This window comes from Felis catus, chromosome A2, assembly GCF_018350175.1.
Source record: "Felis catus isolate Fca126 chromosome A2, F.catus_Fca126_mat1.0, whole genome shotgun sequence".
In the NCBI taxonomy this organism is placed as follows: domain Eukaryota; kingdom Metazoa; phylum Chordata; class Mammalia; order Carnivora; family Felidae; genus Felis; species Felis catus.
Window position 1 is genome coordinate 121,870,049 of NC_058369.1, and position 27,395 is coordinate 121,897,443.

Here is a 27,395-nt window from a genome sequence, read left to right on the forward strand (position 1 = left end):
TTCTCCTTCCCTTTGGTTGGCATTATCGGCAGGATACTAACTCACGGGACAGGTGCTTGCCTGGTATTGCTGCAGCTGAGATCCTGGGACATCTGACGTGCAGCCAGCACAAGGTGAGATTTCTGACCACGTCGGCCCCCAGCCACCTCTGTCTGCGGGGTCTGGTGGAACGAGTGTGGTAAGAATCCTTCTGTCTCCAGATTTAGTTAGCAGGAGAAAATACTGTAGAACCAGTTCCTTGGGTGTAGCCACTTCTGGTAAAAACGTGGTAGAATACTCCTTGGCTACTGATCATTTCCTCCCGGAGACGGTCACTGTTTTGTCTGTGTCTTCCGTGTTGAGTGTCACAGAGAGGAATTATCGTAGGACAGAACACAGGTATGGGCCCTGTAAACCCGCCGCTGGGGCCCGCCTCACAGACTAGCGAGGTCCCAGTCGCACCGGACCCGTGGCCATTTACACAAACCTTGCTGTAGTTAACACGCACATGGGGTACAGGCTGTTGCTAGGAAACATCTTGGAAGCGAAAGCCACGAGTGGTCACAAGTCAGGCACCTAAAAGCTGTTCGAGTGCTTGTCATCTAACTCAAAGAACCCCCAGTAGGAGAAATTGGTCATGGAACGGGGTAGATTAAGCAAACATCTGGGGGGCAAGGTACACTGTGAAACACCGAAGGCACATCTCTCCTACGGATTAGTTTGGCCCCAGAGACCCAAGGCTTAGGCGGGGCTGTTAATATGAATATAAGAGAATTTGCTTTTATCTGGTTCTGTGTCCTAAGAGCTTGGCTTTGTGACCTTTCTCTGGTTTCTGTCACGTGGAGGGCACACCTACCAGGGTGCACCGTGGTGGCCAGTCCAACAGACCGGGGACCCAGAAACACAGTTATAAGCAGCGTGCTCTGTCGGGGCCGTGCCGCCTCCCAGGAAAGTGTCAGGAGAGGTCTGAGCCCATAGGGGCCTCTGTTGCCTCAACCGCTTGTCAAGTGCTGGGAAATGCCACTCCATTAGCGTCTGCCTGTCCCAGATGAGCCTGGAGGTGTCTCACATTCTGGGGAGATGGGAGACACGGCACACGTGACCTCATTCTTCCGGCCGGCACAGTGAAGCTGTCTGCTTTCTCAGCCTGGTCCTGGAAGTAAACTTTTGGGTCACGGGGGCTGCCTCGTCTCTGCCCCTCTGGGACACACCTCTCTGGAGTTTTCCATTAAGCTGCTTATGGTTTTGAGTCGCTACTGAAATTAGTAACATCCTATTTGTCAATGGCCAGGTACCAAATCGTTTAAATTGGCTACTGGAAAAAAAAAAAAATTCTTTATAAAAAGCTCTCAGTTATCTTAGAACAGCTAGCCTTAGGGATTCCCTTGACAACATAAAAGAACAAAAATTAGACTTAAGACAGATAAGTGTCCACCTCCGATGAAAACTCCCCTCTTAACATCCAGCCTGACCTCTAGGTTCAAAGTATAAAGGCTACTCTTTATATTTACTCTTTCAGTAAATGCTGAAAGCCAGAAAGTGACTTTAACAGAAGCACCAAGCACCTAGGACGACACAGGAGGGCTTGGTTTACCGTGATCGACCTCTGTCGGCCTTAGACTTTTTTGGACAATTGCCTTTGCAGCTGTCTCCTGCCCCAATTCATGCCCCCCAAACGGCAGGAAATCTTCTATAAAGCCCTTTTTCCTCCACTTTCAGAAGATCCTACCAAATTTAGAGAAACATTAAAAAGATTTGACTATTCACCCATCTCCCCTTCACAGAGGAAAGAGATGACCAATAACATTTCTGCTTGGCCTTCTGACAAATGATCACAGGAAGGTTGGTGTTCAGAGGCTAATAGAAGCCAAGGTTGACGTGTGTAACCGTGAAGAAGGCTTTTTGTTAAAATGCTTTGTACCATTCTGTTCATTCCCATTAATCCCCCTGATATATAGAAGCAAATTTAGGGGCACCGGGGTGGCTCAGTCAGTTAAGCCTCTGACTCTTGGGTTTCAGCTCAGGTCATGATCTCACAGTTTGTGAGTTCAAGCCCCACATCGGACTCTGTGCTTACAGCACAGAGCCTGCTTGGGATTCTCTCTCTCCCTACCCCTTCCTGGGTCGCTGTCTCCCTCCCTCTCCCTCAAAAAATATATAAAAATAATTTTTAGGGGCACCTGGGTGGCTCAGTCGGTTGAGCTTCCGACTTCGGCTCAGGTCATGATCTCACAGTCCATGAGTTCGAGCCCCGCGTCGGGCTCTGTGCTGACAGCTCAGAGCCTGTTTCAGATTCTGTGTCTCCCTCTCTCTCTGACACTCCCCTGTTCATGCTCTGTCTCTCTCTGTCTCACAAATAAATAAACGTTAAAAAAAAAATTTTTTTTTTTTAAATAATCATTTTTAGGGGCGCCTGGGTGGTGCAGTCGGTTAAGCGTCCAACTTCAGCCAGGTCACGATCTCACGGTCCGTGAGTTCGAGCCCCGCGTCAGGCTCTGGGCTGATGGCTCAGAGCCCGGAGCCTGTTTCCGATTCTGTGTCTCCCTCTCTCTCTCTGCCCCTCCCCCGTTCATGCTCTGTCTCTCTCTGTCCCAAAAATAAATAAAAAAGTTGAAAAAAAAAATCATTTTTAAAAACAAATTTAGTTAAAAAAGTGGGCCTGTCTCTTGATATTCAGGCTGGAATCTGGTTCTTTGGAATCCATCTTTGTCTTACAAATCTCTACAAAACCAGACGTGCAACTCCGCAAACAAATCAAAACCCACCTATCTTTATCTATCTCCAAACCTCTCTGGCTGCTCTCAAAATTTTTGTGGACATCATCAACGGTCAGGATATTGGGACAAAATTGCCATGTACTTAAGGAGAAAAGAGTACATTTTTCCCCAGATGAATCAAGCATTTTATTTAATTATAACCAAGTACTCATGTATTCTCTCTTTAAATGCTGCGTGTAGGCAGAAATAATATTCAGGCCCATATTGAAAATACTGCCCTACCAGTTTCCAGAACATTATTCACCATTCAGGACCCAAGCTGTTGAGACTTAAAGTCACATTGGGCAGTGTACCACAGGATGCTGAATAAACAAGACTTCACCCATATCACTTTGAATTTCTTGATATCTTGCCCTGTGTTCTAGCACCCAACAGAACAATTAATTCAGCTTCCTAGAAACATTTGAATAATAGGGGCGCCTAGGTGGCTATTTAATAGGTTAAGCGACTGACTCTGGATTTCGGCTCAGGTCATCATCTCACTGTTCATGGGATTGAGTCCGGAGTCGGGATCCTTGCTGACAGGGTGGAGAGACTGCTTGGGACTCTCTGTCCCTCCCTCCCTCTCTCTCTGCCCCTCCCCTGCTCACTTGCTCTCTTTCTTTCTCAAAATAAATAAGTAGACATTTTTTAAAAATTAAAAAAGAAACATTTAAATAATAGATATATGCCCAATAACCCCTCCATGTTTTCAAAAGTGAAGAATGTTACTAGCGCAAAAAAAGTAGAAAAAAAGAAGTCTTTGCATTCTTTTTCTGTCCCTTAATAGGTCTTTGAAATGTAAACACAGAGGTCTTCTTAAAATACAAACTGCTGGGGCACCTGGGTGGCTCAGTCTGTCAAGCGTCCGACTTCGGCTCAGGTCATGATCTCACAGTTTGTGGGTCTGAGCCCCGCATCGGGCTCTGTGCTGACAGCTCAGAGCCTGGACCCTGCTTTGGATTCTGTGTCCCTCTCTCTCCACTCCTCCCCAACTCATGCTCTGTCAAAAATAAACAAACATAAAAAATAAATAAAGTAACATACAAACTGCTAACAGGGATCTTGTGCCCAGACTCCAGCACCTCTGGTAACAGGCCGATAATGCTCCAAATCACCTCGGACAAAACTTAGATACGTTCTCTATAAATTTTCTACCCCATCTTCTCTAGCACCTAAGAGCCCTTCTTTGAAATGCAAACTTTAGAGGCAAGTTGTTCATCAAAAAGAGAGAGAGGGACGTACTTGGAAATTGGGCCCATCATCTGTCTACAAACATTAGTAAATCTGAAAGCCATAAGAATTTGTTTGCATCTGTTCTGTGTATTTGTATATGTGTCCGTGTATGTTGTAAATGTGTGATATTTTCTCTGCCTCTGGATGGTATGGTTTGAAGGGAAGCACCAGTAAGGATGGGGCATTCTAAAACTCAGAAAGCTAGACAGAAAAAACATTTGGGTTAAAGTGAGCTGGGAAAATATTTGGTGTTAAAGCTAATTTAAGGTTATTGGTTTAATTAAAATAGGCCTGTCTTTAGAGTTACCAGCATTTAAAAAAGTTTTTTTTTTCTAATGTTTATCTTTTTTTTCTAATGTTTGTTTCTTTTTGAGAGAGAGAGACAGAGCTGAAGCAGGGAAGGGGCAGAGAGAGAGGGAGACACAGAATCCGAAGCAGGCTCCAGGCTCTGAGCTGTCAGCACAGAGCCTGACATGGGGCCTGAACCCACAAACTGCGAGATCATGACCTGAGCTAAAGTTGGCCACTTAACCAACTGAGCCACCCAGGTGCCCCTGGAGTTATCAGCATTAAATATGAAACTTTTATTCTGCTTTTGTTTACTGAAAGTCAGATTAGTTTCATGATATCTCTGTTGCAAAATCTGTCAGAAAAAAAAAAAAAAACTAAACAGAATAATGGTTGAGTTTGCCTATGAAGTTTTATGGGTACTCCACATATAATTGTTAAGGACAAGTAAATTAAATAGATGTAAATAAGATTAAATAGATGTAAATAAGATAAATAAGATGTAAAAAAATAAAAAAAAAAGATGTAAATAAGATAAGATGTAAATAAGAGAAATAGGTTCCTAATTCTTTTTTGGTGGTAACCCAAAACGTTAAAGTTTTGCTAAGTTACATGGTAAGGTAAATTCACTGAAAATCTAGATCACTTCTAAATAAGAAAACACTAAGTATTAACATAGGTTTATCCACTTTTTCTCTTTAGTTTCTCTGTGTGCAACAGATTTGCACGTGTTAGCAAAACCTGTTTTGTGCTCTTGTACCATGAAAAAACACATTTCTAACTATGAAAGGTATTCATAAATTCACCAATCTAGGGGCGCCTGGCTGGCTCAATCAATAGACCATGTGACTCTTGATCTCAGGGTTGTAAGTTCAAGCCCCAGGTTGGGCATGGAGGTTAAAAAATTAAAATATAGGGGCACCTGGGTGGATCAGTCAGTTAAGCGTCTGACTTCGGCTCAGGTCATGGTCTCGCGATTTGTGGGTTCGAGCCCTGTGTCAGGCTCTGTGCTGACAGCTCGGCACCTGCTTCGAATTCTGGGTCTGTCTCTCTCTCTCTCTCAAAAATAAACATTAAAAAAAAAAAAAGGCATCTGGGATCCCAATTAAAAGGGTCCTGTTGGTCACAGTCTAGAGCCTGGTGGTTGTTAGGTATTTTGGAAACATCACCAGAGAAAAACAGCTCTTGAGCCCCATTGGAAAGGACCTTACAAAGCGCTCCTGACCATGGACAGTGCTGCACAATCAGAAGGCACTGAGCCTAGGGTACATACGGCATGGCTCAAGCGGGCTCCACCTGAGCCCTGGCCCCATACAGACGCTGGAGACCCACAAATCAAACTGACAAGGAAAAGAAACAGCCGCCCCCAAGGTAGACGGCTTCTGCCCAAGACACCTGATCAAGGCTTCATACGTGAACTGAACGTGACACGCTTTCTCCTCTCCTTCACTCTGGCATCGGCTAGGAAAGGTAATGCCCTTATCTTTATTTCCCAGGCCACTGGGACACCCTCTGGACTTGGGAGCAACCTCTTATTTCAGGCCGGGAGAAAACCTAACTTTTATCGTTGGTCAACTCCTGTGAATTTACACCATGAGTTGGAAAGGACCTCCCAGGAGGTTTTCACGATTCAGGACTCTGTTTGGCAGACCCCTACTTCTCTGTTTAGGGATAAATACAAACGAAGCTATGATCAGGACTTCTCCTTAATTCTTGAAATTCTTGTCACATCACCACTAAAGCAACAACTGCCCAACAATGATCCCTAGACTCTCTGGCCAGTGTTGTTCTTGAGAACAGAATAGAATAGAATAGCCCTTGATTATCGTTTAGCTGAGCAAGGGGGTGCCACCTGGATTACACTCCTGGGAAAGTTGAAACTCGATTACATCATATCCCAAAACAAGGCACTAGCCTTAAGAAGATGACAATGACTCCTTCCACAGGGTCTTTCTTTGATTTATCTGATTTTGATGGCATTGGGTCTTGGAGACCAGGGCTTCAAAGTACCCTGCAAACATTGGGGAGGACCCTGCTTATCATAATCATAAGAATCGCCCTGGTGCGTTATATTTTCTTAAATGCTTTAAATGCATGTTTGAGGCCACCAACCGCTAAGCAAATGGTCTCCCTCAGCCTGGACCGTCCAAAAAGGTACAAAGAGGACAAAGTGACTTAACAGAATGTAAACCTGAGCTCGTAACCTGTGACTGACACAGAGACAAAGCGAAAACATCAGGACCTGAGAATGCCACGCACAGGATCAACAAAGGCTTCGAGAACTACAGAGCAATAGCTGAGAGGGGCGCTAATGCCCTGAAGTTTGATCACAGCTCTCAGCGAAGCGGAGAGGCTGGTCCGAAAGGGGACCACTGTTTTGTTTTTTGTAAATTTTTTTTAATGTTTATTTTTGAGACAGAGACAGAGCATGAACGGGGGAGGGTCAGGGAGAGAGGGAGACACAGAATCTGAAGCAGGATCCAGGCTCCCAGCTGTCAGCACAGAGCCTGACGTGGGGCTTGAACTCACGAACCGCGAGATCATGACCTGAGCCGAAGTTGGACGCTTAACCGACTGAGCCACCCAGGCACCCCGGGGACCATTGTCACACACGCACACAGGCCCAAAATAGCATCGCTTAGGTCAAGGCCCCAGATCGGTAAACCAGTTAATACCTAACCTAAGTCCAACCTAATTTTAACACCCCAGGAATGAATGTAGCCTTTAATCAGTCAGCATAGAATTTCCTGGTCAACACTAGGAAATTTACTGTCAGACCTTCCTGCTCCCTCTAGGAGGGCAACCTTGCTTACAACGATGTACTCCCTGCTAATAAATTCTTCCTTGTTGATGTCCTCTGCCTTTAAGAACCTTTCTCTTGTTTGGCTCAGCAGAGCTCCCCTCTACTTTCTGGAAGGGATGCCGCCCAACTCAGGAACTGCTTGCTAAAGCCCATCAGACCTTCACCTTTACTCACTTGACTTTTTTTTCTTTTTTAAACACCATGACCCAGGCTCCACCCTCAAAGAGCTCACAGTCTGGAGCAGACAGCCTCCCAGGAAGCTACTCCAGCGGTATGATAGATGCCGCGCAATGTCAGGGCATTGTTCACCCTGCCTCCTGTCTCTGAAGCAGAACTCACTTGGGGCATCAGACCGCAAGTTCTCATGGGACAGGGATGAGGTAGAAATCAACATCAGCATGAACAACAAGTCCTGTGCCCCTGGTGACTGTGGACAGAGCTGCTCCCTCATCCCCACAGCCCTGGACAGGGCCGACGCGACAGGACGACAGGACGTCACTAAGCCTGGTTCCATGACATCACTCACATACACACACGCGCACGCGCACACACACACATGCCTCCAGGCCCTGGGTAGCACACCTTCAAGCTAAAGACACCTGGCCCTGCACACGTAGTTCCTTGTATAGGAACAGTGGTCCTTCCAAGGCAACAAATGCACATTTTTCAAGCCGGACAGAGTTAAAGCAGCTACGTGTTCTTACACCTGTCCTAATCAGCCTCCGAGAAGAGTAGAGGCCAACCGTTGTCTGCAAACTTCTGCAGCCTGGCCTGCCCCTCCTCCCCCTCTGCCTGCTGTTCTCGAACCACAGAGTCAGCAAGAATTGACGTGCTTCTAGGGAAGGGACCCTGGCGATTAATGCAAACCAGAGTTCCAACAGCTCCCACATGCCTTGTGGACTCAGGAGCGGGCACAGGGTCACACGCACCCAAGCCCCAGCATCCTCCGTCAGCCTTGCTGGAGCTGGGCTCTCCCCTCTAGGACAGCGTCTTCCAAATGTTTTTTCAAGCACGACCCAAACGAGAATTACATTTTACGTCTTGAACCAGCATCCACGCAGGCACACATACCCACATCTGACCCAAGATTATAAAATAATACTTCGTGCTGTGCACGGTGACTTTTGATGTTCTGCTCGACCTCGTTTTCCAAATAATATCCTGGTTGCAACCCGCCCAACTGATTTTATGATGCACTAACAAGTTCCAAAGCAAAGTTTAAAAAACGCTGTGCTGGGAGCCCAGGTCAAGGAGCTGTACCTTGATGTACTTTTTTTTGGCTGGGAAATTCTCCCCCGGCAGGACGAAACGAGGTAGTTGATGAGTAACTACCCCCTGAGCTGAGGGTTTGAGTTCACGGGGAGGCTGCTCCTTGGACCTCAGGGAAGCCACAGGGAGAGCGTGAACCCCTCCTGTGGCCCGTGTCCTCAAGGGAAATGTGGCTGTGCCCCCCACCCCGCTAGGTGCCCCACATGGTCACGCTGCAGGGCTGTGTCAGGCTGAGGCTCACGGCACATTCCAGAGCGCCGGGGAGCCGGCTCAGGGCCCCCTGTCCACAGCCCCGGTGAGCCAGTGCTCTCAAGCCATCAGGACCCTTTCTGTCCGCCTAACCGCCACATCCCCAGCACCCAGGCCGCTGCCGCACCTGTCACTGATGGGAACTCCCCCTACCCTGCCCACACAGTCCACAGGCCGGGACCCACTTAGGGGGGACGATGTATGGGTCTTATGAGGCAGTAGCGAAGTGGAGTGGGGTTCAGTGTTGTAGAAGCAAAACAATCCAGCTCCCTCCCACTAGCGTAACAACTCCTCCAAGCAGAAATAGGAAGAAAGAGCACAAGTCGGAGCAAATCCAGCAGGGAAGTGTCTCCTCAAGCCCGGCAAAGCCCAGAAAAGGAGAAGAAGGGGCCCCAAACGCCAGCTACCCCATCCACATCTCAGCCTCCTGAGTCCCCGAGTGATTCACTCTCAGCAGGATCCCTTTCCTGGGCCATCTGCCCCGTGCATAGCGGGGAGGTAGAGGAGGGCAGGGCACCTGCGAGGGGAGCCCCGGCCACAGAGTCAGGCAGCCTGGACCAGATTCCAGCTTCTCCTGTTAGGTGGCACCTTGGGCAAGTATTCCCTCACTGCTCTGGGGCTCAGTTTCTGCCTCTGTGAAGTGGAAATACTACCAGCCTGCTTTCCGGGACTACTGGAAACATGAGGAATAAGTGGCACATGCTCTAAATTGTGCCTGGCGCCCAGTCAGGGTGCTGAGTAGACAGTCACTGTTCTCATTACTACGACTGGCGCATGTGTCTTACCAAATCTCCATTATGCCAGTGTTCCTCTGTAATGCGTCTGCCAGCTGGGCAATCCCCTTGGCCGTGATCTGGTTCTGGATAAGCCTGAAAGGAGAACATATCTTGTATCAGATACATGATACTGAATTAAATCTGCCCCCTCCGTTAAGGAGTGGTAAGGGCATGGTGGGCATGAGACGGGGTCCGGGGAAGCGCTGTGTCCACGTGATGTTTAATCTGGCCGAGGCTGTCCAGATCAGATCTACAGGGCATGTTTTTTAAGATGTTTAATTTTTTGGTACATTTCTAGAGTGAGCCTAATAGATCTGTGCACTCACACGTAGGTAATTTAATACACGAACCCAGATATGTATGTGTCGGCATTTTTCCCATTTTTTCCTGCGGGGAGGGAAGAGGACGATTCTCCTGCTTCCACTCGTGGGTCCCAGTGGGAAAGCATCGATAATGGGGCCTCTGAGGGCGCACCCCATTATGTCTAGTTGCAGTGATCCAAATGAAACCAAGGTTTCCAATAGAGCTGGGGAGCCCGGGCGATCTCTGAAGAGCTCCCCTGAGCAGCTATGCTTCCGACCCAAGAAATTCACCCAAGACACTGAGGTGTCTCTGCTTCATCACAGGCCCACTCCTCACTCCTGGCTATTGGTAGAATAAAAGCCTACTGCTCAACTTGACCCTAAGAAATCCTGGCCACTGACCCAAGAACGCAGCCCCACCAGGAAGACAGGGTTGCCCCGTGATGATTGATAAGATTATAGAAATTAGGCGAGAAGGGGCCAACCCCATGAAGAGGCAGTCAGTGCAGTGGTTCAAAGCTCCTCTCCTACACACACACCCTCCACCCCCTACTTCTCAGCCACAGATCCTTGAAGAAATAAGCTTACACTATCTATGCCTCGGTTGCCTGATCTGTAAAATGGGAGTAACCGAGGTTTCAGTGGGAGGATGTATATGTAGGAAGTAGTCCTCACGGTCTCTGCCCCAGCACCCGATGGCAGGGAGCGCCTGTCACCATTACTGCCCGAGCACACGGGGCTGTGGCTGTGCTGCGGAGGGGCCCCAATCTCCCAGCCACATGCCCTAAAGGGGGGCGCCTGGGCTCAGTGGCAGAGGTGATGACTCACTGGTAAGAACGACCACAATGTAACTCGGACATTTTTGCAAGAGGAGCAAAGATAGAACCTAGAAGTGAGCAGAGAATCGTGCATTCAGCCAAACTCTGCTGCTTCCTAATCCCCTCCTTCACGATTGCCACCACCACCACCACCTACACTTTGCTGGGTGAGCTGCTTCCAGCCAAGACCTGGCAAGAGGCTGGGCAGGAAGGGAGCCAATGAGTATGGCAGTGCTCAGGCGCACCTGTCCCCTGGGGCCACCTTTGAAGACAAGGGCCACTGTGATCTGTGCACTTGTTCTAGCTCTGTTCTCCCTCCAGGCCGGGCCCCAAGGGAAAGAGATAAAAGAAAGTCTACAGGCCAGGAAAACAACAGCAAAACAGACATAAAAGTAGCACAGTCTGGCTGTTTTGCAGAAACTAACAAGGTTATCTAAAACTCATACAGAGGGGCGCCTGAGTGGCGCAGTCGGTTAAGCGTCAACTTCGGCTCAGGTCACGATCTCACGGTCCGTGAGTTCGAGCCCCACGTCGGGCTCTGGGCTGATGGCTCAGAGCCTGGAGCCTGCTTCCGATTCTGTGTCTCCCTCTCTCTCTGCCCCTCCCCCGTTCATGCTCTGTCTCTCTCTGTCTCAAAAATAAATAAAACTTAAAAAAATTTTTTTAATAAAAAAATAAAATAAAAATAAAAATAAAACTCATACACAAGCACAAGGGACCCAGAATAGCCCAAACAACCTTGAGAAAGGAGGACAGAGTTGGGAGACTCACCCTTCCTGATTTCAAAACTTACTGCACAGTTAGAACAATCAGGACAGTGTGATCCTGGCATAAAGACAAACAAACGGATCAATGAACTAGAATAGAATGTCCAGAAATACACCCATACATTTATGGTCAATTGAGTTTTGGCAAAAGCGTCAGGGCCATTTAACAGGGAAAGACAGTCTCTTCAACAAGCGGTGCTGGAACAGTGGGACATGCCAAAGAAGGAGTTTGGACCCTTTGCCTCATATCACACACAACAATTAACTCCAGAAATTAGCGTTTAGGATCAAAGACCTCAATGCAAGAGCAAAACTATAACACTTAAAGGAAATCTTAGGTGTCAATCTTTGTGACCTTGGATTACGCAACAGTTTCTCAGTGAAGTATCTAAAGCACAAACAACCAAAGAAAAAATAAATTGGACTTCCATCAAAATGAACAGTGTTTGTGCTTTAAAGGTCACTAACAAGAAAGTGGAAAACCCCACAGAGGAAATACATGCAAATCATGTATCTAGTAAATGTCTAGTATGCAGGATGTATAAAGAGCTCCAATAATTCAGCAATAAAAAGGCAGATAACCCAGGGTGGTCGGTTGGTTAAGCGTCTGAATCTTGATTTTGGCTCAGGTCATGATCTCAAGGTTTGTGGGTTCGAGCCCTGTTTCGGGCTCTGCGCTGACAGTGCCTGCTTAGGATTCTCTGCCCTTCCTCTGCTCGCACGCATGCACCTGCTCTCTTCCCGCCCTCCCTCTCTAAACTTTAAAAAAAAAAAAAAGGCAAACAAAATTAAAAATGGGCAAAGGATGTGGAGACATTTCTCCAAGACAGACACACAAAAAGATGCCCCATGTTAGTCATGAGGGAAATGGAAATCAAAACCACAATGAGACACCACTCCACACCCACTAGGATGGCAAGATTCGAAAAGATAGACACTAACGAGTGCTGGTAAGGATGTGGAGAAATGGGAGCCTTCCTACGTGACTGGCGGGAACCTAAAGTAGAGCAGCCACTCTGGAAAACGCTTCGGCAGTTCCTCAAAAAGTTCAGAACAGAGTGGCCATTTGCCCCAGCAATTCTATTCCTAAGCATATACCCAAGAGAAATGAAGACGTATGTCCACACGCAGACATGCACACGAATGTCAAAGGCATCATTATTCACAACAATCGAAAAGGCAACGTTATTCACAACAACCAAAAAGTAGAAACAATCCAAATGTCTGCCAGCTGATGAACAGACAAAATGTGGAATATCCATATAACGGAGTATCAGCCCTACGGCGCAATGAAGTTCTGACACGTTCTAGGATGTAGATGGGCCTTGAAAACCCACGTAAGTGAAAGAACACAGACAATGAGTCACACATTGTAGGATTCCATTTCTAGGAAATGCCCAGAACAGGCGAATCCACAGAGACAAAAAGTAGATTAAGGACTGGGGGAGAAGGATGGGGAGGCTTAATGCACACTGGTATATTCCAGTGGGGGCGGTGGGGAGGTAAAACTGTCCTACAACTAGATCGTGGTGATGGTTGCACAACTTTGTGAATACGCTAAAAACCACTGACCTATACATTTTATTGTCTTTTTAAGATTTTATTTTTTTAAGTAATCTCTACACCCAGCGTGGGACCGGAACTTCCAAACCTGGAGATTGAGAGTCATACACTCCACTGACCAAGCCAGCCAGGGGCCCCTGACCTGTTCGTTTTTAAAGGGTGAATTTTATGCACGTCCATTTTATCTTACAAAATATCTTCTCTTGGGGCATGTGGATGGCTCAGTTGGTTAAGCATCTGACTTTGGCTCAGGTCACGATCTTATGGTTCGTGAGTTTGAGCCCCGCGTTGGGCTCTCTATTAGCACAGAGTCCACTTCAGATCTTCTGTCCCTGTCGCTTTCTGCCCCTCCCCCACTCTCACTCACACGTCCTCTCTTGAAAATAAGTAGACTTTAAGATATACTAAAGAGAGAGAAATATATTACTGAGACAGCACATGCGTGCACACACGCAAGCATGAGCTAGGGAGGGGCAGAGAGAGAGGGAGAGAACCCAAGCAGGCTCCATGTGACAGCACAGAGCCCAACATGGGGCTCGATCTCACAAAAATTGGGAGATCATGACCTGAGCTGAAATCAAGAGTCGGGTGCTCAACCGACTGAGCCACCCAGGCCCCCTCAAAAAATGGTTTTGCATTTAAGATTTCATTTTTTAATTTTTAAAAAATATTTATTTTTGAGAGAGAGAGAGAGAGAGGATAAGCAGGGGAGGGGCAGAGAGAGACACACAGAATCCGAAGGCAGGCTCCAAGCTCCGAGCTGTCAGTACAGAGCCCGACGTGGGGCTCAAAGCCACGAACTGTGAGATCATGACCTGAGCCAGAGTCAGTCGCTTACCTGACTGAGCCACCCAGGCACCCCTTAAGATTTTCTTTTTAAATAATCTCTATACCTAACACAGGGCTCACACTTACAAAGCCAAGATCAAGAGTCGCATGCTCTATCAACAGTGCCAGCCAGGCACCCCATCTCAAAAAATATTTTTCAAAAGTAGAACAGGAGAATTACAGGCCACAATCCCTCATGAAACTAGATGCAAAAATTCTCAATAAGATACTAGCAAATCAAATTCAACAGTACATTAAAAGAATTATTCACCATGATCAAGTGGGATTCATTCCTGGGCTGCAGGGCTGGTTCAGTACTCGCAAGTCAATCAATGTGATACACCACGTTAATAAAAGAGAGGATAAGAACCCTATGATCCTGTCAATAGATGGAGAAAAGCATTTGACAAAATACAGCACCCTTTCTTGATAAAAACCCTCAAGCAAGTTGAGATAGAAGGAACATACATTAACATCATAAAAGCCACATATGAAAGGCCCACAGCTAATATCATTCTCAATGGGGAAAAAGAGCTTTCCCCCTGAGATCAGGAACATGACAGGGATGTCCACTCTCACTACTGTTGTTCAACATAGTGTTGGAAGTCCTAGTCTCAGCAATCAGACACAATGAAATAAAAGGCATCCAAATTGGCAAAGAAGTCAAACGTTCACTCTTTGCAGACGACATGATACTTTACCTGGAAAATCCAAAAGACTCCACCAAAAAACTGCTAGAGCTGATACAGGAATTCAGCAAAGTCACAGGATATAAAATCAATGTACAGAAATCGGCTGCATTTCTATACACCAATAATGAAGCAACAGAAAGAGAAAGCAAGGAATGGATCCCATTTACAACTGCACCAAAAACCATAAATACCTAGGAATAAACCTAACCAAAGACATAAAAGATCTGCATACTGAAAACTATAGAAAGCTTATGAAAGAAAGTGAAGAAGACACAAAGAAATGGAAAAACATTCCATGCTCATGGACTGGAAGAACAAATATCGTTAAAATGTCAATACCACCCAAACCGATCTACACATTCAATGCAATCTCTATCAAAATAGCACCAGCATTCTTCACAGAACTAGAACAAACAATCCTATCATTTGTGTGGAACCACACAAGACCTCGAATAGCCGAAGTAATGTTGAAGAAAGAAAACCAAAGCTGAGGCATCACAAACACAGACTTTAACTTTTACTACAAAGGTGTAAGCATCAAGACAGTATGGTATTGGCATAAAAACACCACAGATCAATGGAATAGAACAGAGAACCCAGAAATGGACTGACAAATATATGGCCAACTAATCTTCGACAATCAGGGAAGAACATCCAATGGAAAAAAGATAGTCTCCTTAGCAAATGGTGCTGGGGGAACTGGACAGCAACATGCAGAAGAAAGAAACTGCACCACTTTCTTACACCATACACAAAAATAAATTCAAAATTGATGAAAGACCTAAACGTGAGACAGGAAACCATCAGAATCCTACAGGAGAAAACAGGCAGCAACCTCTTTGATCTTGGCTGCAGGAACTTCTTACTTAACATGTCTCTGGAGGCAAGGGAATTGAAAGCAAAAATGAACTATTAGGGCCTCATTAAGATAAAAACCTTCTCCACAGCAAAGGAAAGAATCAGCAAAACTAAAAGGCAACCAATAGAAGATATTTGCAAATGACATATCAGATAAAGGGTTAGTATCCAAACTCTATAAAGAACTTATCAAACTCAACACATGAAAAACAAATAATCCAGTGAAGAAATGGGCAAAAGACATGAACAGACACTTTTTCAAAGACATCCCGAGGGCTAACAGACACATGAAAAGATGCTCAACAGCACTCATCATCAGGGAAATACAAGTCAAAACCACAATGAGATATTATCTCACACCAGTCAGAGTGGCTAAAATGAACAACTCAGAAAACAACAGAGGTTGGAGAAAGTGGAACACTTTTGCACTGCTGGTGGGAATGCAAACTGCTACAGCCACTCTGGAAAACAGTGTGAAGATTCCTCAAAAAATAAAAAATAGAACTACTCTACAACACAGCAATTGCATTACTAGGAATTTACCCAAAGGCTACAAAAATGCTGATTCAAAGGGGCACACACACCCCAATGTTTATAGCAATGCTATCAACAATAGCCAAATTATGGAAAGAACCCAAATGTCCATTGACTGATGAATGCATAAAGAAGATGTACAAACATAAAATGGAACACTACTCGGCAATGAAAAAGAATGAATCTTGACATTTATAACAATGTGGATGGAACTGGAGGGTATTATGCTAAGCAAAATCAGTCAGTCAGAGAAAGACATACACGATTTCAGTCATATGTGGAATTTAAGAAACACAACAGATGAACATAGGGGAAGGGAAGGAAAAAATAAGATAAAAACAGAGAGGAAGGCAAACCATAAGAGACCCTTAAATACAGAGAACAAACTGAGGATTGCTGGAAGGGGTGGGGTTGGGAGGTGGATTAAATGGGTGACAGGCATTGAGGAGGACACTTGTTGGGATGAGCACCGGGTGTCATATACAAGAGATGAATCACTGGGTTCTACTCCTGAAGCCAAGACTATACTGTATGTTAACTAACTTGAAGATGGATGGATGGATGGATGGATGGAAGGAAGGAAGGAAGGAAGGAAGGAAGGAAGGAAGGAAGGGGAAGAAAGGAAGAAAGAAAGGAAGGAAGAAAGAAAAGGACTCAAAAAGAAAAAAAAAGGAAACAAAACAGATGAACATATGGGAGGGGGGAAAAGAAAGAGGTAAGTAAAATAGAAGAGACTCTTCAGTATAGAGAACAAACTGAGGGTTGATGGAGGGAGGCGGGTGGGAGATGGGCCACGTGGGTGATGGGCATTAAGGAGGGCACTTGTTGCAATGAGCACTGGGTGTTGTATGTGATGAATCACTGAATTCTACTCCTGAAACCAATATTGCACTGTATGCTAACTAGAGTAAAAATTTAAAAAAAAACTTGAAAGTAAATAATAAATAAAAGTAGCACAGCCTGAAATTCTGAGGTTCTCTGAGTTACCATAAATGTTTCAACGTCTGGTTGACTTTCAGCATCTCTGCCAAGCTCTCTGCCACTTCATCATCGAGTTCATTTTTGGTGAGCCTAGAAAAGAAAGCAAGTGTTTACTCAGGAGAGCCCTACCTGGCACACATTTTTAAATGAGTTCTCAGAAGTGGGATCCCAGCCCAGATCTCTCCAGCTCATGCTGCTAATAGCTTGCTGAACTGAGCAAACAGCCAGGCCCCAATCCCAGCCTCTGAGCCCCATACACAATAAATAAGGCGCATTTCTAGTGCAAATCCTGTCCCCAAGCTCCTACTCCTTAGTCCTGCTGCCACAGAGGAGCCCACGTTCCCTGCCCATCTTTGCTGCACCCTCCGTTCTCACAGAAGCTAGGGGCTAAGGCCCACTTCCCAGGCTTCCTCCAGCCCCCAAGTCTCCCTGAACACCCCTGACAGCACGTTACCAAAAAGTCTGTCATATGAAGACCTAGAAAAGCCTGCCAACTGCACGTTGAAATGTGCTCAACGCTTTGCTCTGAGGCCAGTTGTGAAGGACCCAAGTCCAGTGAGTCAAGGTTCAGGAAGCCTCTTAGTTGTTCCTAAAAGCAGCAGTGGTCTGGATAAAGCACTCAGGACTAGAAGCTCCTGGCTGTAAACAGGATTGGACCCTGTCATGCCAGTGGATGAAAGAATAAATAAGGAAAAAGAATGACACAGAACATTAAACAATTGTTCCTCAAAGGGCAATTTGGTAGCATCTAGCTGAATTTTAAAGGTGTTATACTTTGAGTCAACGATCACACTTCCGTGTGCAAAGATGTACGCACAAGGATCTACACATGCAGTACCGAACGCCGCGTTACACGGTTATACTGTGAAATGTGAACACGTGTAAGCATCGGCAGAGGCTTCTGGGAAACTAAACTGCAAACACCCATTCAATGGGACGCTGTGCAGCCCTTCGAGGGAACGAGGGGTAGAGAGAATGAGGCAGAAGATGACGCTATTTAAGAGTGCTCCAGAGCCAGACATGCCGGGCGTGTGTCGCCTACTGGCACGACAACCTCAGGCGGGTGGCTTAACTTCTCTGGGCCTGGGTTTTCTCACCAGAGAAATAAGGGTGAACAGTCACGGTACAGACATTATGGGGTGGCTGTGAGTCAACATGTATAAAAGGCAGAGAATAATGCATGCTGTACCATCAGCCCTCGAGAAATGCTGAGTATTGGCATTCTTACTATCTGTGTAGAGTAGTGGTTCTCAGCTGGGTGCTTGCCCCTCCAGGGGACATTTGTCAACATCTGGAGACATTTTTGATCATTACAATTGTCGGGGGGGGGGCATACTGCTAATGGGTAGATGCCTGGGATTCTGCGAAACATCATATACTGAACAGGACAGCCTCTTACAAGAAAGATGATTTGGACCAAAATGTCAATAGTGTCGAGACGGAGAAATCCTGACATAAGAGGACATGTAAAATGCGGACACTACACGGTTGAGATGTTTTTTAAAGTCATTTGCTAAATGCTATTCCATGTTGTAAGAAAAGTGAGATACATACAAGCATGCATTCAAGTGCTAGGAGGCTAGAAGAGAAAGGTTCAATCTGGGAAACACAAGGGAGGAAGTACTTTCACTTCCGACTTTTCGAGTTTCTTACAGGTTTTTTTTTTTTTTTTTTGATATTTCTTTTAAAAACATCTTTAAGGATTTTGTTTAGAGGAAAACCATTGAAAATGCATCTAATGGCCAGCAGGCCTAGTATCAGAACTCTCAAGATGATGACACTGTCGTGCTTAACCAACTTCGCTGATAGCTCCCTCCCTTGGAAGGCAAGTAGAGAAAGTACAAAGAAATAAAATGGAAATAGAGCAAATGAGAAAAAGGAAACCAAAACCAAAAAAAAAAAAAAAGCACTGTCAGACGGCAGCATACACTAAAGGAGTACGAAGAGGGGTGAGGAACATGGGCTTCTGGGGAGAGGTGACAGGTGGGCTGGGACCTGAAGGCCAAATCGTGATGTGGCTGCTGGGGAAGGAGGAAGCAGTATGAAGAAGGCAGTTTAAGAGGAGGTAGGGAGACAAGTTTGAGCCAAGTGCACGAAGGTTGGACTCTGCAAGGCGTACCTGAGGGTCTCCTAAGCGTCATCCTGACAGAATAGCCAGGCTTCGGGTTTTCCTGAGGCTGAGGCTGAGGCTGGCAAAGGCGGCTAAGGTGGAACCCGTGCTCCTGGGGTCCCCGTCCCCCTTCTGTACACCTGTCTGTGCTTCTAGGAATGGCTGCTTTCTATTCTAGGAAGAAATTAAAACTATCAACCCAACCCCGAGGAAAGGCCTAGAGCCTTTTCAATTAAAAGGCGGCTTTTCAGTTAGGATTTCAGGCTGTGCAGTCTCTGGAAGAGTCCCTGAGACCCAGCCTCTCAAAATGGCTTTGCTCATTACCAGAATATTCTCAGAGAGGTGTTCCACTGCAGGGCCTGGGCGAGGCTCTTTCCACCCTCCGTAGAGATGCCGTTGAATGCAAGACTAGGAAGGAAAACACTTGGGGTCAATTATCAGAGACACGTCTACACTTGGCTTTGGCTTCAGTGACCGAAACACCCGGAAGATGCTGCTGGGAGGTGGCTCCTGACTCGAGGCAGGAAGCAGAAGTGCTCAGCCTTGCCTGCTGTTGTTCCAGAGCATACTCCCTGAGCATCAGGACAGGCACAGACGTGTCAAGGAGAGTCCAGACAGGACATGGAACACCAGTGAGACCTGGTCACAGGCAGACGGGGGCGCTGGGAGGGCTCTGCTTCAGGTGGCTGACATTTTCCAGGTGCCCATCGATGAGACCCGGAGAAGTTTCCTCTGTTCTCATAAAGAAGAAAGTCTGCTACTGCCCCCACTATGTTGGACTCTCTTTCAGTGTTAGGAAGGACCCGAGCAACACGGAGATGCCCAAGGCTCTGAGGTTTGGCCCGAGGCCTCCAGGAAGGCCAGGGAGGAGGAGGTCTTTACCGAGATGAAGGGTCCCCCTCTGTCTCAGCACCGTCCTGTGAATGCGGAACGGATGGCATCCCTTCCAGTTTTGTCTGGACTTAAGAATTCCTCCCCACTTCCAACTCCCAAGGGACCTGGGCAGACTGCTGAGAGGTCTCTTCCCCGCCGTGGCAACGGCCTAGGTCTTAATCCGGGTGGTGGTTACGCTGGTGTGTACATTCGTCAAGTCACCAAGCTGAACGACGAACAGTAATGCCTCTTACGTGTCAATAAAGATGTTCTTTAAAAAATCCCACACACGCACACGCAAATACCTCCTCTCTTAGGAAAGCCAACCACCCGCGTCCCTTCGGCTCCTCCCTGGCAACCACGAGGTACAACCGAGTGACCAGGTTGGACCCTGGGGACAGTGGGTCTTAGAAGGCAGCGCTTACCTCAGGTTGGTCAGGCTGGGGTGGTTCCTCAGAGCCTCTGCAAAGGCCTTTGCTCCTTCGTCACCGATTCTGTTGCCCCACATCCTGGGGGCAGAGGCAAGACGGTGAATGTTAGCCTGCGCTCACCACTCACTTTCTGCTGGTGGCCGAGCCCACGGGACACTCACCGGCAGATGTCTGTCCTCTGTCCCTGGAGCCGTGGCCTGGAGCAGATTCCCACACCAGCCCCTTAGTGAGCTGCTCTCGGTTTCCAATTCAAAGGGAAATGTAAGGGTAAGAGCAGCAGAAGCCTCGGGAACAGAAGCCCATCAGGTTGTTAGTTGCACAATTAGAGACTAAGTTCACGCTGCTGGGCTTTCCGAGAGGCGTGGGGTTGGGGGGGGAGGTGTCTGAGCACAAGACAGTCCCAGGTGCCCCTCGCGGAGGATACAGGTTTGCAGAAGCCTAAACAGGAGGCCTGTGGAATTGCCAACTCCAGCATCCATTTGGCTCGGTGCCGGGGCGCGAGACATTGGTGAAGACACAGTCAGTCTTCCAGGAGGCAAAGATCAGGAAGCACCCTTGGAAACCTCACCAGCAACGCTGCTTTTCCGGAAGAGGACCCTACTACAGTGTGCTGGCGGGCCGATGTGGTCTAGGGGGGAGCTGCAATAATGAAGCCTCGCCCTCTCCTTCCCCACAGTGGATAACCTGCGAGGGTCTGCGCGGCAGGATGCTGGGCTCCAGAGCCACACCGCTGGCCTCCCGTTTTAGCTGGATTTTTATCTGGATTTAAGGTTCACTTGGGTGAATGATATAAGCTCTTGGATCTTTGTCTCCTCATCTGTAAAATGGGGCAATAAGAAAATTGCCCCTAGAGTTGTTACGAGGATTAAGCTAGTTAACATATGCAGAGCCCTTAGAACAGCACCTGGCCTATGGCAGGCGACAGCTATTGTTATTAGGCTGAGGGCACTGCCTGCCCAGCCCATGCACAGCAGACCTGGGGCTGCCTGGGCAACATGCCCTGTGCCCTGCCACCATCCCTCCTGGGGACGCTAAAGCCCTGGAATGAATTCTCAGTGTTTTGTATAGAAAGTGTGTGTACAGGAGGAGGTGGAGAAAAGGGGAACCTCTTAACACTGCTGGTGCAGCCACTGTGGAAAACAGTATGGAGGTTCCTCAAAAAGGTAAAAATAGAACTACCCTAGGACCCAGCAATTGCACCACTAGGTATTTACCCAAAGAGTACAAAAATACAGATTTGAGAGGGCACAGGCACCCCCATGTTTATAGCAGCACTATCAACAATAGCCAAAGCATGGAAAAAGTCCCAATGTCCATCGACAGATGAATGCATAAAGCAAATGTGGTAGATATATACAACGGAATATTACTCAGCCATTCAAAAGACGAAATCTTGCCACTTCCACCAATGTGGACGGAGTTAGAGTGTATTATGCTGAGCGAACTAAGTCAGAGGGAGTCAGAGGTGGCTCAGACGGTTAAGCGTTCAACTCTTGGTTTCAGCTCAGGTCATGATCTCACAGTTTGTGGGTTCCAGCCCCACGCCGGGCTCTGCCGCTTACAGTACAGAGCCTGCTCGGGATTCTGTCTCTCCCTCTCTCTGCCCCTCCCCGCCTCGCTCCCTCAAAATTAAATTTAATAAATATAAAATAAAATAGGCACTGGCTGTAATGAGCACTGGGTGTTATATGTAAGCAATGACTCTCTAAATTCTACTCCTGAAACTAGTATTATACTATATGTTAACTAACTGGAATTTAAATAAAAACTTGAAACTAAAAAAAAAAAAAAGTATGTGTACTATACAATTGAATGATATCAAATTTTTAATGAAGGGGAAAACTACTCATGAGATTAAGTGAAAAGGAATAAAATTCTGTTCATATAGCCTGACTTCTACTAGAGTTTAAAAAAAAATTTTTTTTTAACGTTTATTTATTTTTGAGACAGAGAGAGACAGAGCGTGAACGGGGGAGGGTCAGAGAAAGGGAGACACAGAATCCGAAACAGGCTCCAGGCTCCGAGCTGTCAGCACAGAGCCTGACGCGGGGCTCGAACTCACGGACCGCGAGATTATGACCTGAGCTGAAGTCGGCCACCCAACTGACTGAGCCACCCAGGCGCCCCTCTACTAGATTTTAAAAAAACCAGTGGCGAGCACACACTGCATGAGAGAACACGAAAGCTTAACCGACCTCAGGTGTTGACAGTATTTCCGAGATGATTTTTATTATCTTTTTCGTATTCGTCACAGTTTCCAGATAAAGTTATCGGTGTTTCTTTTGTAATCAGGTAAAAATTATAACGCTATAAAAAGCTTTTTTAAAAAGCCTCTGGAGTCCAAACCATAATGAGATACCACCTCGTCCCTGTTAGGGTGGTTACCATCAAAAAGAGCAGAAAATAACAAGTGATGGGGAGGGGAGGGCACGGAAAACCTGGATGCACTGCTGGTGGGAAACAGTGTGGTGGGCCCTCACAAAATTAAAGACAGAATCGCCAGGGACGCCTGGGTGGCTCAGTCAGTTAAGCATCCAGCTTCGGCTCAGGTCATGATCCCGTGGTCCGTGAGTTCAAGCCCCGTGTCGGGCTCTGTGCTGACAGCTCGGAGCCTGGAGCCTGCTTCCGATTCTGCGTCTCCCTCTCTCTCTGCTCCTCCCCCACTCGTGCTCACGCACTCCCTATCTTAAAAATAAACATTAAAAAAAAATTATTTTAAAACAGACTGACCAGGGGTGCCTGGGTGGCTCAGTCGGTTAAGCATCTGACTTCGGCTCAGGTCATGATCTCACGGTCCGTGAGTTAGAGCCCCGCGTCGGGCTCTGTGCTGACAGCTCAGAGCCTGAAGCCTACTTCCGATTCTGCATCTCCCTCTCTCTCTGCTCCTCCCCCACTGGTGCTCACGCACTCCCTATCTTAAAAATAAACATTAAAAAAAATTAAAATAGAATGACCAGCTGATCCAACAATTCCACTTCTGGGGACACAGCCCCCAGAAATCGATGAGACATTTGAACACCCACGTTCATAGCAGCACTGTTCACGGTCGCTAAAATGTGGAAGCCACCCAAGTGCCCAGATGAATGGACAAGATATATCCAATGAACCGCTACTCAGCCTTAAAAAGGAAGGATATTCCAACACATGCTACGACACAGATGAACCTCGAGGACCCTGGGCCGAGTGAAGGAAGCCAGTGACAGAGCGACACATGCTGTATGACTCCACTTAGGTGACGTACTCACGGCAGTCAAATTCACAGGGACAGGTAGCAGAAGGGTGGTGGCCCGGGGCTGGGAGGAAGGGAGAAGGGGGAATTATCGTCTAACGGGTAGAGAGTCGCTTTTTTGCAAGATGGAAAGCGTTCTGGAGATGGATGGGGGTGATGGCCGCACGACTACGCAATAAACAAAACAAAACAAAACAAGCCCCCGGGGGCACCTGGGTGTCTCAGTCGCTTAAGCGTCCGACTTCAGCTCGGGTCATGATCTCACGGTTCATGAGTTCAAGCCCCACATCGGGCTCCCTGCCATCCGCACAGAGCCTGCCTGGGATCCTCTGTCCTCCCTCTCTGCCCCTCCTCCACTCCCACGCATGCTCACTCGCTCTCTCTAAAATCATAAATCTTCTTAAAACGCCTTCCCAAGATGAAGAACATCGGCCCGCAGAAGCTTACCACCTCGGGCTAGAATGGCACCCCCTCCGTTTGCTGGTGGCCATCACCGGCTTGTGCAGCAATGAAATAAAAGTCTGCGCAGCTGAGGTTGCCGGCAATCCTGGGACTTCCCCAAACGGTTCCCGGTCCCCGTGCAGAAGCCAGAGGGCGCCAGGGAGGATGCCCTCTGCGGCCTCCCCACAGCCGGCGCTCTCGCGCCCAGGACAGGCTCGGGTGCCTCTGCCTCTACTCACCCAACTTCAAAGATGGACTTGCTCTTCTTCACAGCCAGGGCGAGACACTTTCCTCCTTCACTCGTTATTTTGTTCTCCCCCAGTCTGCAGAGAGAGCCGTGCGCACGTCAGCTCCCAGCTGTGAGGGGACTCCGCCGTCGGCACCCTCGTCCCCAGCGCGGGGCCCCTCTTGGGAGGTGTGGGCTTTGCCCTGGGACCCGCGGCACCCATGCCCTGGGCTTCCTCTCGAGGAAGGACCCAAAGCCCTAAGGAGAGCCGCCGGGTTCCTCTCCAGGAGGTGGTCGGGTGTCTGCGGAAACTTAGGGACCCGTAAATAACCGCCTTTAAACGTCACTCGTTTCCATCAGCAGGCCAGGGAGGCGCCCCGTTCAAGTGCAAGTGGCCAGCCTGTGTGTGTTCCCGGCCCCAGTGCCGTTCCAGGGGCTCCTCCGGGCCTGGCGCTCCGTCACCTTTGGCAGAGCATTTCTGTGACGGGACCGAGGATCAAGCCCCTGCTTGCAACCAGATGGGTGCTAGGTCTGAATGGCTGTGTTTCCCCCCAAATCCATATTCTCAAATCCTAACCCCTAAAGTGATGGGATTAGGAGGCAAGGCCCTTGGAGATGATTCGGTCGTGAGGGTGGAGCCGTCACGAATGGGATCAGTGATTTATTAGAAGAGGCCCCACAGAGCTCCCTTGCCAAGATTTCCCCCCAAGGTAGGTGGCCCTGCCTCACCCTCAGGGCGCGATTCCCCCCTGCGGTCAGCTCTCCTTCCCACACACAGGTCTCTCAATTTGACCCACGTGGCCTGGGGCAAGCGGAAGGCTTTAGGGCGAGTGCACCTTCTGGTGACTTATATTCTGGGTCCGCATGATGAAGGGGTGACCCACAGGGGCTCCCGAATAAGCCGCCACACCCAGCCTACTCACTTCAAGTGCGTGAGGCCCTTGCACTCGTCCAGGATTCTGGCGATGTACCGGGCTCCGACATCGGTGATCTGGTTGTTATACAGGCTTGGAGAGAGAGCACAGCGTGAGACTTTGGGATGCCCGGCGTCCGCTTTTTCGGGTTTTTTTTTTTTTTTTTCTTGGTACAGTTGACACAGTGTTGCATTACTTTCAGGTGTACAACATAGTGAATCCACAGGTCTACGAGTTATGCTATGTTCACTACAAGCGTGGCCACCGTCGGTCACCAGATGATGCTCTCACAGTATCACCATGTTGCTTGCGCTGTCTGTCCCTTTTATTCTCGCGTCCCCACGGGACATTTTTAAGTGGGTATGTGCTGGCTGCCGATACCTGAAGTCTGGGCTGAAAGGAGAGAGGAGGGGCACACAGAGAGCAGTTTGGGGCTCGGGGGTCTCGAAGGCCGGGTGCAGAGCCAGCTCCGCCACTTTCCCAGCCTCTGCTTCTGCCTCTGCGATGAGGAGGAAGAATCACCGTGCCCCCACGGGGTCATTAGGATGATTATGTGCGACCAGTCAAGCAGCAAAGTGATGGGTATTTTTCGATTAAGGTCACAAGCAGCAGCTTGAGGGACAGTGAGTGTTGGAAGCTCCCGTCTCCCTGTTAGTCATTTTACCGCCTCGTACCAATTCAACAAGAAGGCAGAAAAAAGCGGAAAGTGGTAAACAGACAGGTTTCAAGTGCTCAGCAGTTTGGCGACTGATGTGGAGCCTTTTGTGGGCTTTATCCCAACTGCTCTGAATATTCATACGTTTTGCTGCAGGTAGATGCAATTACTTGAAACCCGGGTAATGCCTCACTGGCCATATCACTTTTACACGGCACATACACTGACTCCGGATTTGTGTCTTTCGCTCAGGGCTCTGGATGAGGGATTGTGGATCCACAATCTAATACGTAAACAGCATCTGGCATTTATAAAAGGCAGCCCTAGCCACTCCCTCAGCAACCCCCAGTCACCGCTTGTAAAATACTTGCCTGGATTAGGATCTCAATAGACAAGTGAAAGACACTTCTGGGCTTGCTCAAAGAGTGGGCTGCTGGCCGAGCCAAGAGCAGAACCCAAGACTCCTGGCCCCCTGTCCAGGGCTCTTTCTGGTGGCTCGGCCATCGTTCCAACCCTCCAGTGACTCGCACGAACGGCAGTTTCCTGCTCCTCTGTATTATTACTACACAACTGATCTGGTGCTGTTGAGGAATACGTACCCTAAAAACGTCAGAATTTTGTATTTGGTCAGCTCTTCACATAACACCTTTACCCCGCTGTCAGTGATCTGGTTTACGCTGAGTCTGAAACAAAACAGCAAAGGAAGTTGAATCACGGCAGCTGCTCACTATGGACGAGTATGAAGGCCACAAGATCCAGAAGCCTGTAGGTCCTGGAGGTTTCCCAGCTATAAACGCTCCCCTGAGACAGTGGCCATGGCAGTCAGCCACAGAGCTCCTAAAGGATCTGGGCGTCGTGGGGCCAACAGACCCACGCGGAACTGGCCCGTCAGCAAGACTACAGCAGAGCCCTGACTCGCCATGAGGGCTACGAGAGACACATAAAGGACACGTGAGGCCGGTCACCTCTGACAGCCTGCATTTGCGGGTGGCCTACGTGTCGGTCAGGCCTTCTCTGTGGCTCTCACAACACAGCAGGGGCTGTGGATTTGGAAACGTGTGGAGCGGCTTGTACTGATGGCAAGGCTCGGGGAGGGAAGGCCCCGCCACCTGGCAAGGGGGGGGGCAGAGCTATCAGGTGTCCTGCAAAAGGCTGGACAGTCCCCACAAGAACTGTCTCACCCGCAGCGCCAACAACTTCTCCATCTGGAGGTCACATTTACAGATGGGGGCAGGAAAAGAGAGCCTTCGGGATGATGGATCTCTCCTGCACAAGGGCCGGCCATTCACGGGAACTGTTCTGCACAGTCCCTGTACTAACAGGATATTTTGATGTGGCTAATATGTGAATTTTTTTTTTTTTTTTTTTACTACCAAGTAATCTGTGTAACAAACTACCCTGATTTTCTCAATCCTTCACCCCATCGTTTACATGAGGCTGAGGGACAGAGGGAGGGTCAGGGATGGAGGAGGGTGAGGGAGCAGGGGTGGGTGAGACAGTAATCCAAGGGTCAGCAAACTTTTTCTGTAAAAGGCCACAGAGCAAATATGTGAGGCTCTGAGGACCATGTGGTCTCTATTGCAATTATTTGGCTCCACAGTATGAAGCAACTGTGGGGCGCCTGGGTGGCTCAGTGGGTTAAGCACCCGACTTCAGCTCAGGTCACGAACTCATTGTTTGTGAGTTCGAGCCCCGCATGGGGCTCTGTGCTGACAGCTCAGAGCCTGGAGCCTGCTTCCGATTCTGTGTCTCCCTCTCTCTCTGCCCTTCCCCCACTCCTGCTCGCGCGCTCTCTCTCAAAACTGAATAAACGGTAA

The 27,395-nt window shown here is 48.1% G+C and overlaps 1 protein-coding gene across 11 annotated transcripts in view; it reads right to left on the reverse strand.

The window, feature by feature from the left end:
* The window catches only part of NOD1 (nucleotide binding oligomerization domain containing 1), an 82,624-nt gene that overhangs the window by 4,070 nt on the left and 51,159 nt on the right, over positions 1 to 27,395 (reverse strand). For 7 of the 11 annotated variants that reach the window (XM_019825648.3, XM_003982904.6, XM_011280447.4 and 4 more), the window contains 7 exons: positions 26,178 to 26,261; positions 24,933 to 25,016; positions 24,023 to 24,106; positions 20,108 to 20,191; positions 19,134 to 19,217; positions 16,706 to 16,789; positions 9,366 to 9,449 (listed from right to left, as the gene is read on the reverse strand). In XM_019825648.3, coding sequence (XP_019681207.2) covers positions 9,366 to 9,449; positions 16,706 to 16,789; positions 19,134 to 19,217; positions 20,108 to 20,191; positions 24,023 to 24,106; positions 24,933 to 25,016; positions 26,178 to 26,261 — 588 coding nt within the window. Of the gene's footprint in view, positions 1 to 768; positions 1,133 to 9,365; positions 9,450 to 16,705; positions 16,790 to 18,818; positions 18,984 to 19,133; positions 19,218 to 20,107; positions 20,192 to 22,984; positions 23,407 to 24,022; positions 24,107 to 24,932; positions 25,017 to 25,047; positions 25,317 to 26,177; positions 26,262 to 27,395 lie in introns of those variants that run through there. The other 4 variants (XM_045052556.1, XR_006594348.1, XM_019825650.3 and 1 more) reach the window with 4 other exon arrangements.